Source organism: Thamnophis sirtalis, unplaced genomic scaffold, assembly GCF_051295495.1.
Source record: "Thamnophis sirtalis isolate CommonGarterSnake01/CBP01778 unplaced genomic scaffold, rThaSir2_p1.2 scaffold_2, whole genome shotgun sequence".
In the NCBI taxonomy this organism is placed as follows: domain Eukaryota; kingdom Metazoa; phylum Chordata; class Lepidosauria; order Squamata; family Natricidae; genus Thamnophis; species Thamnophis sirtalis.
Window position 1 is genome coordinate 70808938 of NW_028261382.1, and position 15887 is coordinate 70824824.

The window sequence follows — 15887 nt, forward strand, 5'->3', positions numbered from 1 at the left end:
TCAGACAGCCAAGGGATCAAAGGATTTCTTGCTACATTTTCTCTTCAATCCTTTTTTATTTTTGGTAGTTCTCGGTTTTGTAAGCACAGAATTGGTCTTGGCTGGAGAGTCATTGCAGACGAGGGAGGGTAGAAGTTGTCTACCTCAAGGTTTGTTGTAAAGGGCGAATAAAGAAGCCCCCTAAATTTGTAAATAGTTTGACTTAGAGCTACCCTCAGATGGAGATATTCCTCGAAGAGCATAGCGGTATCATCTCTTCATACCAGCCTTTCTGTAATTTGGAAATAGAACCTGTAAATAATCCAGCTATGGAACAACACTGGGCTGCAGTTTTGCAGCAGAATTGGACCTCTGAAGTAGTGGGACTGAAAACGGGCCTTTCCCCCCTTCTCTGCTTGCCTGAGCAAGTTTGTCATGAGGCCCGTTTTACACTTTTGGATTGAAAGAAAGCTTTTTTGAAAGAGGCTTTCTTCATGTGTTGGTGGGAAAAGTAGGTATAAGCAAGTGTGAAAGCCCGCTGAACTGTACAAGTCCACAAATCCTTAACAGCAAAAAGGCTGAAAAACCCATTTAACCACTTCCACAAGACATTTTTGGATCATATTCCAATGTTTATTGGTCTACACTTACAACCATTCATTTAGTGGCCAAAATTGCTACGTCACTGAAAAAAGTGATCTAGCCTTTTTCATCTGAGTTTTGTGGCATCCTTATTTGTGATGGTTGTAGTTTCCCAGGGCCAGGTGATTCCCTGTTGCGACCTGACATGCACAATCAAGATTCACTCAAGAGCTGTGTTACTTGACTCTAGTGATTCACTTGACAACTGGCAAGAAATCATAAAAGCCAGCACTTAACATTCCTTAGCAACACATTTTGGGGTGTGAATTGCAAATCAATTACCTGTGTATAAAAAAATGTACCCCTCCCCCTCCTCCCATCACAGGTAAAGGGAACCATGTGAGTTGCAACCCTGAAAACAGGCAGATGCATGGGATTGCCTTATGCTCTGAAGGAAGCCCTTCACGGAGCTTCCTAGCCCCCAACAATCTGGGCCCTCATACCTGGGTGAGCTCTGAGCCTGAGCTTACAATACCCAGCTTGGGTAATGAAATACGTGGCAAGAAAAGAACCAACCTTAGAAGGTGCCAAGAAAGCCTTATTTGAACCCTGAGCTACACACGTTCTCCTTTGTTGGCCTCTGGGGTACAAGGACCGTATGTGTTGGTGTCGCCAAAGGCTTTGAGCAGCAGCCCTACTTGGCCCAGGGAAATAACTTCGGAGCCCCAGGAGGTGAAGGGCTGCTCTCGGCAGCCTCACCCACCACGAGGTGCCTGCCGCCTGCCAAGGGTTCCGTCCTTTGCAAGGCCACATCTGGGCAGCTCAGGTCAAAGCAAAGGCCGCCCTCCCCTGGGAAACAGAGAGCAAAGCCACCCGCAGCATCGGCCTGAGCATCAGGAGGAAAGCGCCCGAGGAGCTAAAGCCCTCCTCCTGCCAGCTCTTCGCCCTCTCCCAAACCAGCGGGGAGGAAGCGACTTCGCAGCTGGGCACAGTCGCTTTCGTCGATGCCCGGGCAGCCTGGCGTGTCGTTCGCCCGCCGACCATCACAGGGCGCTGTGGCGGCGCTGGGCCGCTCTGCTCGCGCGGCTTTGTGATCGCGCCCTACGACCTCTCCCGCCGCTTCCGGCAGCAGTGAAAGCATGGCGGCGGAGGGGAGCTTCGGCCAGATGGGCCTGGACGCGCGGCTCCTGCAGGTAGAGGCCGGGAGGGAGGGACAGCGGGCAGGCCGGGGCCGCCTCCGGCGCGAGTGCTGAGCGGGCATTGTGTTTGTTCCCTGCAGGCGGTGGCAGAGCTGGGCTGGGCCGCGCCCACCCCCATCCAGGCGAAGGCGGTGCCGCTGGCTCTGGAGGGGAAGGACCTGCTGGCCAAGGCCCGCACCGGCTCCGGGAAGACGGGCGCCTATGCCCTGCCGCTGCTGCAGCGCCTGCTGGACGCCAAGGCGGTGAGTGGACGGGGCCCTTGGGTCTTCCCGGGGGGCTCTCCTCCCTCCCTCCCCCCTCCCTTCTGTGAGACGGAAGACCCCAATAGTTGAATCCTCACAATACAGAAAGAAGGTCTGGTTAACAATTCAAAGGTTTGTGGAAGGAAGATGAAAAAAGGGGGTTGCAAGTGCTGCCTCCGAGTCTCTTCCCAAGTTGGATTGAGGAGAGCAAAAAAGCAACTTTCAAGCCACACAGTTTATAGTCCCTCAGCAATGCACGCCAGGCCTAAGAAGCAGCAGCCCTCCCCCTTCTCCTAAGTCATTCTTTAAATCAGGGGTCTCCAAACTTGGCCACTTGAAGACTTGTGGACTTCAACTCCCAGAATTCCCCAGCCAGCATCACTTACTCTCTTGTAATCCCTTGTTGGAATCCATTCTGGGCCATGGGTGACCGCCACGCCTACACAAGGAGAAATAGAAAGTTACAAGCTGCATGGCATTGGGAGGGGAAAGGGCATGTGTGGGAGTAGCTGGCTCACATAGTTCATGTTACATGAGGCTGCATAGTGAGTCCTGGCCGTTTAGGCTGGAAAGATGTTTCTGGTGCGATGTTTTTGCATCCCTGTGTATGTGTGTTTCAGACAGCAGAAACTGCCCTGCAGACATACACCCGGAATGGATTCCAACATCTCCACTGTTTTTGTTTTTTTTAAAGGCAGCGTCTCCCTCTTTGTCGCTGGGCATGCGGAAGGGATCTTTCCCCATGAAAGAAGTTGACTGTTCATGTAATTCCATGTGGTTGACAATGTGAATATTCTTCTGTGCAGGGCAGTTTCTGCTGTCTGATACGCACATACACAGGGATGCAAAAACATCACACCAGAAACATCTTTCCGGCCTAAACGGCCAGGACTCACTATGCAACCTCATGTAACATGAACTATGTGAGCCAGCTACTCCCACACATGCTCTTTCCCCTCCCAATGCCATACAGCTTGTAACTTTCTATTTCTCCTTGTGTAGGCATGGCGGTCACCCATGGCCCAGTGCATAACAGGGCATGCACAGCCACGCTGAACCACACAGGAGGAAACAAACTCCATAACATCCTAATATCCTGATAGTGCATAACATAACATCCTGATAGTTCATAACAAAACATCCTGACCAGGATTTGACCATATATAGACAGAACTTCCCTGAGCAGTAGATTAGCAATTGTACTTTGACAGGCTGTTTTTAATCACATGCTATTGCTCCTCCTGCCTTTGTCCTATCTCAATAAAAGGGGCTTCCAGACCCCAATCTTGGTCGCTCCATCCCGAGAAAGCTCGTGTCCGTGTCTTTTCTCAACATTGGCCTCATGGACGAACCACGGGTACTTCACATTTGGTAGCAGAGGATGGTTACTTCGCAATCCCTCCCTTTGCAATCTCTCCTCTTAGATCAGAGGTCTTCAAACTTGGCCATTTTAAGACTGGTGGACCTCAACTGCCAGAATTCCCCAGATGGCCTAACTTACTCTCTTACTCTCTGCAATCTCTCCACTTAGATCAGAGGTCTTCAAACTTGGCGACTTTAAGACTTGTGGAGTTGAAGTCTACAAGTCTTAAAGTTCCCAAGTTTGTACATCCCTGTTTTATATCATTTTACACTAGAAAGAGTCAGCATGACTCACCCTGCAGAAACCCAGTTATCTTATCCGTGTCTCCTTGTTGTTGATGTTCTTATCTCCCTAAATGGTGGCCTTGCCTCAGGTGCATGTTTCTGTTTTCAAAGGAAGTTGTTTTTTTAGCAAGTCATCACAGTAATGTTTTACTGAGCACACTTGATGTTTAATTTGCAACAGGAAGAACTCCATAGCTTATTGATACTTAACGCTTTTATGAAAGAGTAATTTATGATTTATTTCCTTCCCTTCCCAGGCAGCGCTGGTGACGGAGCAGGCAGTGCGCGGCCTGGTGCTGGTGCCCACCAAAGAGCTGGCCCGGCAGGTGCTGCAGATGCTTCGGAGGCTGGCCGCCTACTGCGCTCGGGACATCCGCACCCTCGACTTGGCCGGTCCAGAGGACCTGGGCGCCCAGAGGTGAGAGGAACCTGCATGGGAGGAGGAGGCTGGAGCAGCTGGAAGCCCCTTGGGATCACTTCAGGTGTCCCCTCCCCTCCAGAGAAGGAAATATTGGGGGGGGATTAAAAGAGGCAGAATATTCTATTCCCCCAGAGGAGAAATAGAGAGAGAGGAAAATAAACCTCAACCAAGGCAGAAAGCAGCCCCAACCACCCTCCAGCTGAAGTGGGCCAAAATCTGCCTTTCCTTTGAGGCATGGGCAGCCCCACAGCAGCAAGTATAGGACACTGAATAGTTGGTGCATGTCATGTTTTCTAATGAGAGAATGGAGTCACTATCCCCCTGCTCTTTGTCAGCCCAAGGTCCTGGGAAGTACATACACAACCCCCCACCCACACACACACATACAACGGAGAGAGAGACAAAACCCCAGTCACCTGTCCTCCTTAGCAGCTCTGAAATGGCAAAGGATTGTAGGGCAATGCTATTTCTCTCTGCCACTCCTGGGCATCCAGGGCCCTGGGCGGTTCTAGGTTTCAGACTGTATTTTCTTTTCTATGGTCATAATAGCAGACTTCATTCCATGAATGTTTTTCCCCTTTCTGTTTTTAGAATGCATTAAAGAAATTTTAAGAGAAGGGATTGCTTTGCTTGAAATATACTTAGCAGAAATACTTTACTTTTCTCTTTCTTCTCTTTTTTTTATTTTATGCATTTTTTTCTTTAACTTTAGCTTTTACTTATAATTACATGAACTGTATATATAGATTTATTTCTGTCCTATTCTCATCATAAGCTAAAATAATTTGTTTAGTTTGTATTTTACTATTATAATCACAATTCTTAAAAATTATATATAAAAAGGTTTCCCATCTGGATGATGCCACTGAGTTGGCCTTGGCTTATCTGACTTTGATTGTCCCCAGCATTCTTTCAAAGAGTGGTACCTGTGTATTCCTCCAACACTTGGTTTTTACTCCTCCAGTTTTTTTTGTCTTTCAGGCCCCTCTTGATGGAGAAACCAGATGTGGTGATAGGAACGCCATCACGGGTTTTGGCACATGTACAAATGCAAAACTTGAGACTGCAGAATTCGTTAGAAATTTTGGTGATAGATGAAGCTGACTTGCTTTTTTCATTTGGCTTTGAGGAAGATTTGAAAAATCTCCTCTGGTGAGTTTGGATTCTGAAGTGCTGTGATTCTGTGAATAGAATAAAATTCTATTCATAATTTTAATTACAATGGTAAAAACTAAGGTACAAACTGAGAGAAAGAGAATAGGGGGAAAAGTATAAGAGAGAATGAAGGAAAAAAACAATGGTTTTCATCCCATTACATTGGCCTCTCCCACCTGGTCAGGTAATTGACCCTGTCAATTAATGAACTCCAACTGGTGAAGTCCAGGACAAGAGACTTCGCTACGTGGAACAGTCTCCTATCCATCTTTTTTTTTTTAATCCTTATTTTAGCTTGGCTTAGCAGATTCCTTCTTGTTTAAGAAGAAGAAATTCCCAAAATGGTACAGGTCTTCAAAAAAACGAATAGGCTGTGGCTAAAGAGAGCCTCTTTTAGCTTAATAAAGATTAATAATAATAATAAAAACTAAAAAGATTAAGATAGTCCTCAATTTACGACCACAACTGAGCCCAAAATTTATGTTGCTAAGTGAAAATTTATTCTATGGGGTTTAACTTGGAGGGATCTTAAATTTAATGAGTTAATTAGAATTGGTTGGAGTTTTATTGGTCTGAAAGTGAACTTTAAAGTACGTGTGTTAAGGGGAACTTTAAAAAAAGACATATTAGAATGTTTTGATTTTGGAAATGTTTTTTATAGAAGTAGTTCCATTTATTCTGTGATAACATTAAATCTATTGTGTGGTTTGTTATTTTACACAAGAGTAGTTAGAGTAAAGTATTCTGCATCCATTGCCTTGGAGATATTTCATTCTTTTCTGCTGGTGGGGCACAGCGGGCTTTGGGTTTGATCTGCCATGCCATCCGTAGGGCTGATGCAGTCTTGTTTCCCTGCAGCCATTTGCCCAAGATTTACCAGACCTTCATCATGTCAGCTACCTTCAACGAGGATGTCCAGACACTGAAGGAGCTGGTGCTGCACAACCCGGTAAGGAATGGCGCATTGGATATTGGGGGGGTGGGGTGTTGGCCTGGTACTCGGCTGGTTTACATGCTTTGTACTGCAGATTGCCCACCTTGAGTTGGCTTTGGCTTTGTCCCATCTGTGGTGGCCTAGAGCCTGGAAGAAGGCACCTCCTGCATTCTTTTGGTTGTGGGATAGGCAGATTTCCATGCTCCTTTTGCGTAGGTGACTCTCAGGCTGCAAGAAGCACCCTTGCCAGATAGCTCCCAGCTGAGCCAGTTCCAGATCCAGTGCGAGACTGAAGAGGAGAAATTCTTGCTCCTCTATGCCCTCCTGAAGCTTTCCCTGGTGCGGGGGAAAGTTCTCCTCTTTGTCAACAGGATTGACCGCTGCTACCGCCTCAAACTCTTCCTGGAGCAGTTTGGGATCGCTGCCTGCGTCCTCAACTCAGAGCTGCCTGCTCAGTCCCGGTGAGCCTCAGCAAACAGGAGCCTGGGGTTGGGTGAGGAAGGGCCATTGGCAGGAAGTTGTGATATTACCTGGACAGGAAGCAGTTTTATTCCCAGGAAATACCACGCTTCCTCACTACTCTTAGGATGCTTCTGGATTGAAAGGATTACCTGTTCTGACCCAGGCTTCCTTAGAAAGCATGAAACGGTTTTGGTCTCGCCAAAACCTCTTTTATTTACACGACTGTGAATTCCTTTCATTCACAGTCAGCAAGTCTTGGCAAACAATCTTTCAGAGGAATATTTATCCACACGAACTTTATCTCGATTGGCGAGCTGCCAGATAACTAGTTTCCAAACAAGGCAAGGCAGCACTTGGCTCAGAGTCTCTTATGGTCATAAACAGAACTTTCCACTCTTGAACCGACCAAAGGAACCAATTGTTTTCTTCAAAAGCCCCCTCCCCATTCACTCCTCTTTTGTTTCCTATGGGAGGGGCTAATCACCTCCAAGGTGTGGCTTTACTCCCAAGTCGACGCTGCTTTCTTAATTGTCTTCTGGCAGCTCTGCGCATGCGCGCACTGGGAACAGGCTCCAGCTGTTCCTCTGCCTCACTGCTGTCTGGCTCCCTCTCTGCCTCCAATGCAGAGCCCTTGTCTGAACTTTCCTCAGCCCCCAGGACTGGCCCCTGTTCCTCCCCAACCTCCTCACTGTCTGGACACTGCTGCCAGCTTTGCTGGCTGCCGGCGGGCCACAACATTACCCAGCAATAAGTTGTTGCCCAGGGGGATGCTAGAAAGTGTTAACGACACACATTCTTCGAGGACTTCATGGCAGCATGACAGAATGCCATTAAACATTACTAGTTTCTGGCCAGGATCTGTTTCACATCTACATATTTTAATCTTGTATTTTATATTTTACATTTTGTGTCATACAGCATGCCTTATGATAATCACTGATGCTTCTGGCATGAATAAACAGAACAAAGCATGCTTCCAGCTGCTGGGAATGGGGGAGGCTTGATTATCTCAGGGGTTTGGAAATAACTCTCAAAGCCTGGCCTGATGTTCTTCCAGATGCCACATCATCAGCCAGTTCAATCGGAGCGTCTACAATTACATCATTGCCACAGATGAGCAGCACCTGGCAGAACCAGAGGAGAGTGGCAGGAAAAGGAAGAAGGGCACAAAAGGAGAAAAGTGAGTCTCCCACCCTCCAAATTCTTCATATTGATCATGTGTGGATGGATTAAGAAGACTTCGCCTCCCTCCATCTGTGCTTCTGCTTTGTCTTTCAGGGGCAAAGATCAGGAATATGGTGTCTCCCGAGGCATCGACTTCCACAACGTGTCTGCGGTCTTCAACTTTGATTTCCCCCCCTCCTTTGAATCCTACATCCACCGAGCAGGCAGGTGAGTGGCAGCTACGCTCAAACTCAGGAGAAATGTGGCAGTGCGGGGCTCCTCTTAGGGCACGCCAGAGGTGGGCAGTTTTGGTCATGGATCTAGCACATCATTTGGCTTCTGGGTCCTAGGCAACTAGGAAAATTCGATTCTTTTTAGAACCTGTGGAGATGGGTTTTGTTTTTTTTAATGGAGCGGAGAATGTTTCTGTGTTCCACACAACTTTGTTTCCTTAGAGCAGGGGTGTCCAACTTGAGGGCCAAATCAGAGTTGTGTTTGATCTCAGGGGGCTGGGGAGGGGGAGCTGAACGTCATTTGTGTTGGGCCTGTGGTCACCTGTGCGCTCTGCCAGTGAAAACAGGCTTCCGAGCTCAGATTCTTTGGCTGAGACAGCTGCCTGCAGCCCTCCCGAGCTCCATTTTCACTGGCAGAGGGTTGCAGGAGGCCATTGCAGCCAAAAAATGGAGCTCAGGAGCCCGTTTTCACTCTCATGGGCATCATGAGTTGATCCTTCAATGTTTCCAGGGTGGCCCCGTGGGCCGGATTTAAGCACCCTGCGGCCCGAATTCGGCCCGTGGGCCTTGAGTTTAACACCCCTGCCTTAGCAGCATTTCCCTGCCCTCTTCCCACTTAAAGTCTTGCTACATACTTGCCCCAGGATGATAAATAATCCAGCAAGAACTCACCTTCTCTGCTCTGGGTGCAGGTTTCTGGTTTTATTTGAACATCCCAAGTGCTTCTGCTTAACCCAGGACTGTTTGGCTCTTCCTATGACTAAAATATGGGTGGCATATAGCTTCCCAAATTCTCCTGAGTCTTCACTTGAGCCTCAGAGAGAGAGGAAGATGCACCCAGATCTTAATTGTCTCTGAAAGGATTGAACAAGAAACAATTGCAAACATGAAGATAAACTCATGGGAAATCCCCATAGATTTACTTGGGGACAAAGTGCTTGAAGTTCCACAGACAGGTGCTTTCAAGGAAGTTCAGAGGCTCTCATGCTCTTTTTGGATTGGCATCAGCTGCCACCTTAGCCTCCCTCGGCCGTTCACCCTTCATTCTCTGAGGCATAAGGGGTGTAAGGTTTCCTAAAAATGCCCCAGTTGATTCATGAGTATCGAGCCAAATTTCAATGCAAAACTGATCATTTATTAGGAGCATCATCATACCCCAAATCTTTTCACAGTCAGGTCTAAGCTTTCTTTGTTACAGCTGAACTTTAACCCCTCCCCTCAGTCTGTGTCATAAGTCACATTCCCCTATGAGATGCACCCCTCCCAAGCCTGCTACAGTAATCTGAGATCCAATTTCACCCGATAGTATGTGTGGAATGCACTTCCCTCCCCTCCTTCTCTCACTATGACAATGTTGGGAGTTGACAAGGGTCTCCTCTGGCTGAGCCTTGGAGCCCTCTTTGGCCTTGGGGTTTCGAGATAGCAATAGCAATAGCAGTAGACTTATATACCGCTTCATAGGCCTTTCAGGCCTCTCTAAGCGGTTTACAGAGAGTCAGCATATTGCCCCCAACAATCTGGGTCCTCATTTTACCCACCTCGGAAGGATGGAAGGCTGAGTCAACCCTGAGCTGGTGAGATTTGAACCGCTGACCTGCTGATCTAGCAGTAGCCTGCAGTGCTGCATTTAACCACTGCGCCACCTTGGCAGATGTTGGCGTGTCAGCTGTTGACTCTCTCTTGCAGGACAGCCCGTGTTCACAACCCAGGCACTGTTCTGACCTTCGTCTTGCCCTCTGAGCGGCTTCTGCTTGCCAAGATTGAAGAGGTGCTTACAGCCGGTGGGTGAGGGAAGAGTTCAGGGGTCCAAGGAAGAGGGTGGGTGTCCCCAAGGCTCTGGAGAAGACAGCCAGAGCACAGAGGGCTGGGGATCTTGGCATCTCCCTCCCTGGGCAGCTTCGGGGCCACAGTGTGTTGTATGAGTGATGCATACCTTCCCCCCCCCAAATCCATTCCTTTGCTTGGTCCCTTAGAGAGCACAAGCAAGTGCACCTTGACGCCCTACCAGTTCCGGATGAGGGAGATCGAGGGACTCCGCTACCGATGTCAGGTAAAAGCAGCTTTCCGTGGAGGAGACCAAGATGGGGAAAGACATGGCTGAGTTGGAAGAGCAGCGGCTGCTCTTGCCACCACAATTGCAGGCAACAGCCGCATTGCCACTGTGGTCTCCTTGGGGGGTGGGGGGAATGGAAGCTGGGGCCCATGGTGAGCCTTGAGTCCTTGCCATCAGGGTTTTCAGAGGAACTTTCTGGAAAAGAAAGTTATTTTGTCTGTAGGAAGTGGTCAAGCTTCCATCCAAGCCAGATATAGTAGAATACAGAGATGGAACACTATGGCAGCCTTAATGCAGCAGCCTGAGCGAAATGTGTTTCTTCTTCTGGCACCTCTTGCTGCCTCCTTCCCTTCTGCAGTGGTGGTTTAGGCGGCATTAAGCCTCTGTGGCACTTTCTCTCCTTCCTCCTGCCCCCAGGATGCCATGCGGTCAGTAACCAAGCAGGCTATCAAAGAAGCCCGACTCCGTGAAATCAAAGAAGAATTGCTCAACTCGGAGAAGCTGAAGGTATCCTGTGTGGGGCAGAGAAGCTGGGCCCCAATCCCCCCGCCCTTGCTCCCTTCTCCTTCCCAGTTCTGCGTTTGACGGAGGCTGATCATCCCGTTGGCTCTTTCTCTCTCAGACATACTTTGAAGACAATCCCCGGGATCTGAATTTGCTGCGCCATGACAAGCCCCTTCACCCAGCCATCGTTAAGCCCCACCTGCGCAACGTCCCAGAATACTTGGGTAGGGGTTGGGTTTTGGAGGGGCATCTCTGCTGTGGGGAGGGGAGGAGCTGTTCAAAAGAGAAAAATGCCCTGCATTTAGGACGGGCGTGAGGCTTCTCTTTCTAGTATCGGGGGGGGGGGGACTTTCTCTTTTTAAGTGGGCTTTGGACCGTCTGGAGTTTTGGGTCAAAGTCTTCACTGGGCCTGAGCCCTTGTGCAGGGCCAGGAGAGGAGAGGGTGGGGAAGTCTGCCTTTCTGGACGCTGACAGGCTCTTCCTTCGCAGTCCCTCAGGGTCTCCGGCCAGCAGTCCCAGCCCTGGCTGGGAAACGCAAGCGGCGGAAATGCCCGGCCTCCACTAGCAAGGTTGGTGTTCCCCTCTGCTTCCCCCCCTTCCCAGGATGGCCCCTCCAGAGGCTGCGCCTGGCAGCCAAGTGCTTGGGCTGGAGCCGTGGGCCTCGGGTTGTCCAGAAGGGGCTAATACCACGACCTCCTCCTTTCTCAGGGCCAGAGGAACCCCTTGCACAGCTTCAGGAGCACCAAGAAGAAATTTCGGACCTTGGCCAAGGCCAAATAAGCCACCGGCTCCTGCCAGCGGTGGAATGAGTGAAAGAGACAGAAACTGGCTTCCATTCCTCCGATGTCAGAAGTGCCATGAAGCTGCTCTGACCCACTTTCAGTTTTTTTTTTTTTTAAGAGTCGCTTAGCTCCTCTGCCAAGTGCCCCTGGCTAAATAAATTGCAAAGGCCGAGAAAAAACCCCGTTTCCTGAGAGGCCCCTGCTCCTTTCTGACTTCTGCTCTGTTACGTGCTCTGGTGCGGATGGCATGTCAAGGAGCAGACGACTGGGGATGGCCATCCCGTAAACAACTCAGCCTGACGATCATTCAGCCTTGAATTGCTCAAGGAAGCACACCGGGAACCAGGGCAGGTCATGGAACAAAGGCGTACCCGGCTTCACATAAACAGAATCTACATGCATGGGATGGCCTGTATGACAGTGTGAAACTGCTGGTCAGCCTGTTGCCAGGAAAAGCTCTCGTTCTTCCCAGCAAGCTGAAGCAGCCGACCCCAGGGCACCTTGACAACCAGTGGGCTGGGATGGCAGCTGGCGGACTCTTGCCCGGGCTGGTGGCTTTTATCAGGCGCCAAGGCCAGGACACGATTGTAAACCTTGAAGTTGCAGGATAAGGAGCTCAGGGTGTCGCCTTGCGTGGCCTCGCCTGATGTGACGTTGCACAGCAAGGATCAGGAGGGCAAGCAGGGCCCCAGAAATGCCACACACACCCCTTTGAGGGTCTCGATAGTCTCCATCATTTGTACAACCCCCAAATTTCACCTAGCAAGCAGGGTGTGTGTGTGTTTCCTAATTCTATTAAAGGGCCAGAGCTATTTTGGTGCGATGCTTCAGAGAGGAGGCAGGAAAAGGCTGGGGGCAGATGGTATGCCAGGAAGGCAGACGGCAAGGCCATTCAGTAGGGCTTGGCATCCTTGGATGGAAGGGAAGGAAAGGACCCCCTTCATCAGCAGATCACTTTGGATTTTGTGCTTGTGATGGAAAAAAAAAATTCTTTTGAGTTTTGCCGATTAAATAAATTTGTTATCGAAATGGTTAATATGACTGATGTGTAAAGGCTTTAATGCTATTTCTACTGTGCTACAAAGAGCCAGAAGTCTTCACTTTCAACCTCCCATTTTCTCTTCCCTTTTTCTTCCCCCTAGTTTCCCATTGATTTTCATTTTTTTTTGTTTTACATTTTGAAAAACTAATAAATATAACTAAGGTAAAAAAGGAAGGATTGGCGTGTGGGGCTTGGTGTCCTTGGATGAGTGGGAAAAGGGCCATTGAGGTCCCATGAATCCAGTCATCGCTCAGCCCAAGAATGCAAATTAAAGTAGCATCCCGAACAAGCGGCTGTCTGGCCTCCCTTTGAAAAGAGCTTCGCAGCTGATCCTGATATTCAAGGAGTGTCAAAAACTTTCTCTCTCACTGAAAAGTGACTGGTGGTAGCCAGTCCGGTTCTTTCCTGTCTGCAATAACAGAATTGCGTTCATTTTGGGAGCTTTTTGATGCTTTACCTTCTTGCCTGTCTAGTGGTTTAAAAAAACAACAAAACACTTTATGGTGTTTTTATCCTTGTCTTGAGAAGTTCCAGCAAATGACAATTGTCTTTCAGTCCCTCCAGTTTAAATTCCTTGAGCCTGTTCTTTGTTGATCACAATTCAAAACTCCCATTTTCTTTGGCAAAAGATTGAGGTGGTTTTTGCCCATCATTCCCCACAGGAGCAGCGTCTGCATCGCAAGGTCAGAGCAAGCTGGGATTCCGTGTTTTCAAGCTCCCCGTGGCCTTGCACCTGCCTCCTTATCTCACTGTTCTCTCTCTGTTGTGTCTTTGACCATGACTGTTGCCCCATTGCCCTTCGCTGCCTCCCTCCCTCCCTCTCTGCCTGCCTTAACAGGGCACCTGGCTGGCTGAGGCTGTCCCCTCTCGTTTCCTTCAGCTGTTGGGGCTGCTTGACTTGGGGGAATCCATTTCCCCCCTTGCTCTCCCTTCCAAAGCTTCTGCACCAGAAGCCAAATCAAAGGAGCCCTTGATCTTGACCTTCTGTTACTTTGATGCAGGCCAGGAGTGCTTTTAGGGGGGTTTGGTAGGTGCATCACAGTGCTGGCTGACATTTTGCCTCTAATCGTCCAGACACTTTGAAGCATCAAGTTCAATTTTGCATTTAGAATAGAATATCAGAGTTGGAAGGGACCTTGGAGGTCTTCTAGTCCAACCCCCTTCCTAGACAGGAAACCCTACACCACTTCAGACAAATGGCTGTCCACTCTCTTCTTAAAAAAACTTCCAGTGTTGAAGCTTTCACAACTTCTGGAGGCAAAGAGTTCCACTGATTAATTCTTCTAACTGTCAGGAAACTTCTCAGTTCTAAGTTGCTTCTCTCCTTGGTTAGTTTCCACCCATTGCTTCTTGTTCTACCTTCAGGTGCCTTGGAGAATAGTTTGACTCCCTCTTCTTTGGGGCAGCCCCTGAGATATTGGAAGACTGCTGTTATGTCTCCCCTAATCCTTCTTTTCTTTAAACTAGGCATACCCAGTTCCTGCAACCGTTCTTCATATGTTTGGCCTCCACTCCCCTAATCCTCTTGGTTGCTCTTCTCTGCACTCTTTCTAGAGTCTCCACATCTTTTCTACATTGTGGCGACCAAAACTGAATGCAGTATTACAAGTGTGGCCTTACCAAGGCCTTATAAAGTGGTATTAACCCTTCACGTGATCTTGATTCCATCCCTCTGTTTAGGCAACATAGGATTGCATTAGCTTTTTTGGCAGCTGCTGCCCATGGCTGGCTCCTATTTCAATGGTTGTCCACTAGGACTCCAAGATCCCTCTCACAGTTACTACTATTGAGCAAGGTACCACCTATACTGTATCTGTGCGCTACTATTGTTACTATTGGGGTTTTTTTTTTCCTAAAGGGGCTGCAATTTTCCACCAAGTGCTCCACTCCTATCAGAGGAAATTGCAGAGGCCAAAATGACTCTTAGGAGTGCATAAAGTTGCAGATGTATAGATAAGCAATTTCTTCTTTAAAAAACCCACCGGGGCCTCTTGTGGCAGGAGCTGCCTGGGAGTTACAGAAGACTTTTGGTGTTCCTTTCCAACACGGGATGCCTCAAGAGTGAACTTCAGTGTTGTTGTTTCAATTGTATTTGTCAGGCCAAAAAATCTCCAGTGAAAAGATTAATTTTTTTAATATACTTTATTGAAAAGATGATGCCGTGTCAAGGTAACAATGACAAACAAAGCAAAGCCAGAGAAAAATCAACAGCAGATCTTAACATACTTAACAAGCATTTAATAACTATAACAATAATATATTTACATTTCAGCACAATCCCAAATTTACCTAATGATAACATCATCCATTCACATTTTTCCAATATTTAGCATATATGATTCTTGCTGCCCTCAATATAAGTAACACTAAGTATGTCGTTGCTTTGTCATAACTTTCCGACAGTGTACCTAAAAGGCATGTTTGTGGTTTGAACTCAATATGTTGCAAAGTTACCATTTCTAACCAATTATGAATTTTCTCCCAGTAATTCCTTGCTTTCTTACTCATCCACCACATGTGGTAATATGTTCCTGGAATCTGGTTACATTTCCAGCATTTGGTGGAGGAGTTTGGCTAGTCTTGCAAGCCACGAATGCCACCTATAAAACATTTTGTAGAGGTTCCAGTGGAAAGATGACTAATGAGGCAGCCTCGGCCCTCCTTAATGCCATTATGGAATGGAATGGAATGGGATAGAATAGAATAGAATAGAATAGAATAACAGAGTTGAAAGAAACCTTGGAGGTCTAGTCCAACCCCCTGCTCAGACAGGATACCCTATACCATTTTAGACAAATGGCTATCTAACATCTTCTTAAAGACTTCCAGTGTTGGAGCATTCACAGCTTCTGGAGGCAAGTTGTTCCACTGATTAATTGTTTTAACTGTCAAGAAATTTCTCTCCTTGATTAGTTTCCACCCATTGCTTCTTGTTCTACACTCAGGTGCCTTGAAAAATAGTTTGACTCCCTCTTCTTTGTAGCTGAGATATTGGAAGACTGCTATTATGTCTCCCTTGGTCCTTCTTTTCATTAAACTACACATCCCCCAGTTCCTGCAACTGTTGTTCATATGTTTTAGCCTCTAGTCCCCTAATCCTCTTTCTTGCTCTTCTCTGCACTCTTTCTAGAGTCTCCACATATTTTCTACATCGTGGCGACCAAAACTGAATGCAGGATTCCAAGTGTGACCTTCCCAAGGCATTATAAAGTGGTATATATATATATTGTATCTATAGGAAGAAAGGCCTGGTATAAGATTATAAACCTCAGGTATCTGGCTAGTAGGCTCAAGGCAACTGCCACTATCAATCCCTTCTCTCGCTCAGAGCTTGCTGCTAAGGCATGCCTCAGTTTCCCAGCTGGTCAAAGCCAAGATTCCAAATAAGCCGGGGGTTGGGGGGAACAGGTAGGTGGGGACTAAGCCAGCATGGCAAGAATGCTATCTCCCAGTAAATGATAAACCAGGATATGGTGTTGGTGCAGTCT

At 47.9% G+C, this 15887-nt stretch overlaps 1 protein-coding gene across 1 annotated transcript; it reads left to right on the forward strand.

Moving 5' to 3' along the window:
* Nucleotides 1–1666: 1666 nt before the first annotated feature.
* Nucleotides 1667–12393, forward strand: DDX56 (DEAD-box helicase 56). Its single transcript, XM_014075916.2, has 14 exons — nt 1667–1754; nt 1841–2002; nt 3907–4067; nt 5052–5222; nt 6084–6174; nt 6376–6620; nt 7679–7801; nt 7900–8013; nt 9705–9799; nt 9992–10068; nt 10489–10578; nt 10694–10799; nt 11065–11144; nt 11284–12393. The coding sequence occupies exons 1-14, from the start codon at nt 1701–1703 to the stop codon at nt 11353–11355; spliced, it is 1641 nt and encodes a 546-aa protein (XP_013931391.1). The 5' UTR covers nt 1667–1700; the 3' UTR covers nt 11356–12393.
* The last annotated feature ends 3494 nt before the right edge of the window (nt 12394–15887 follow it).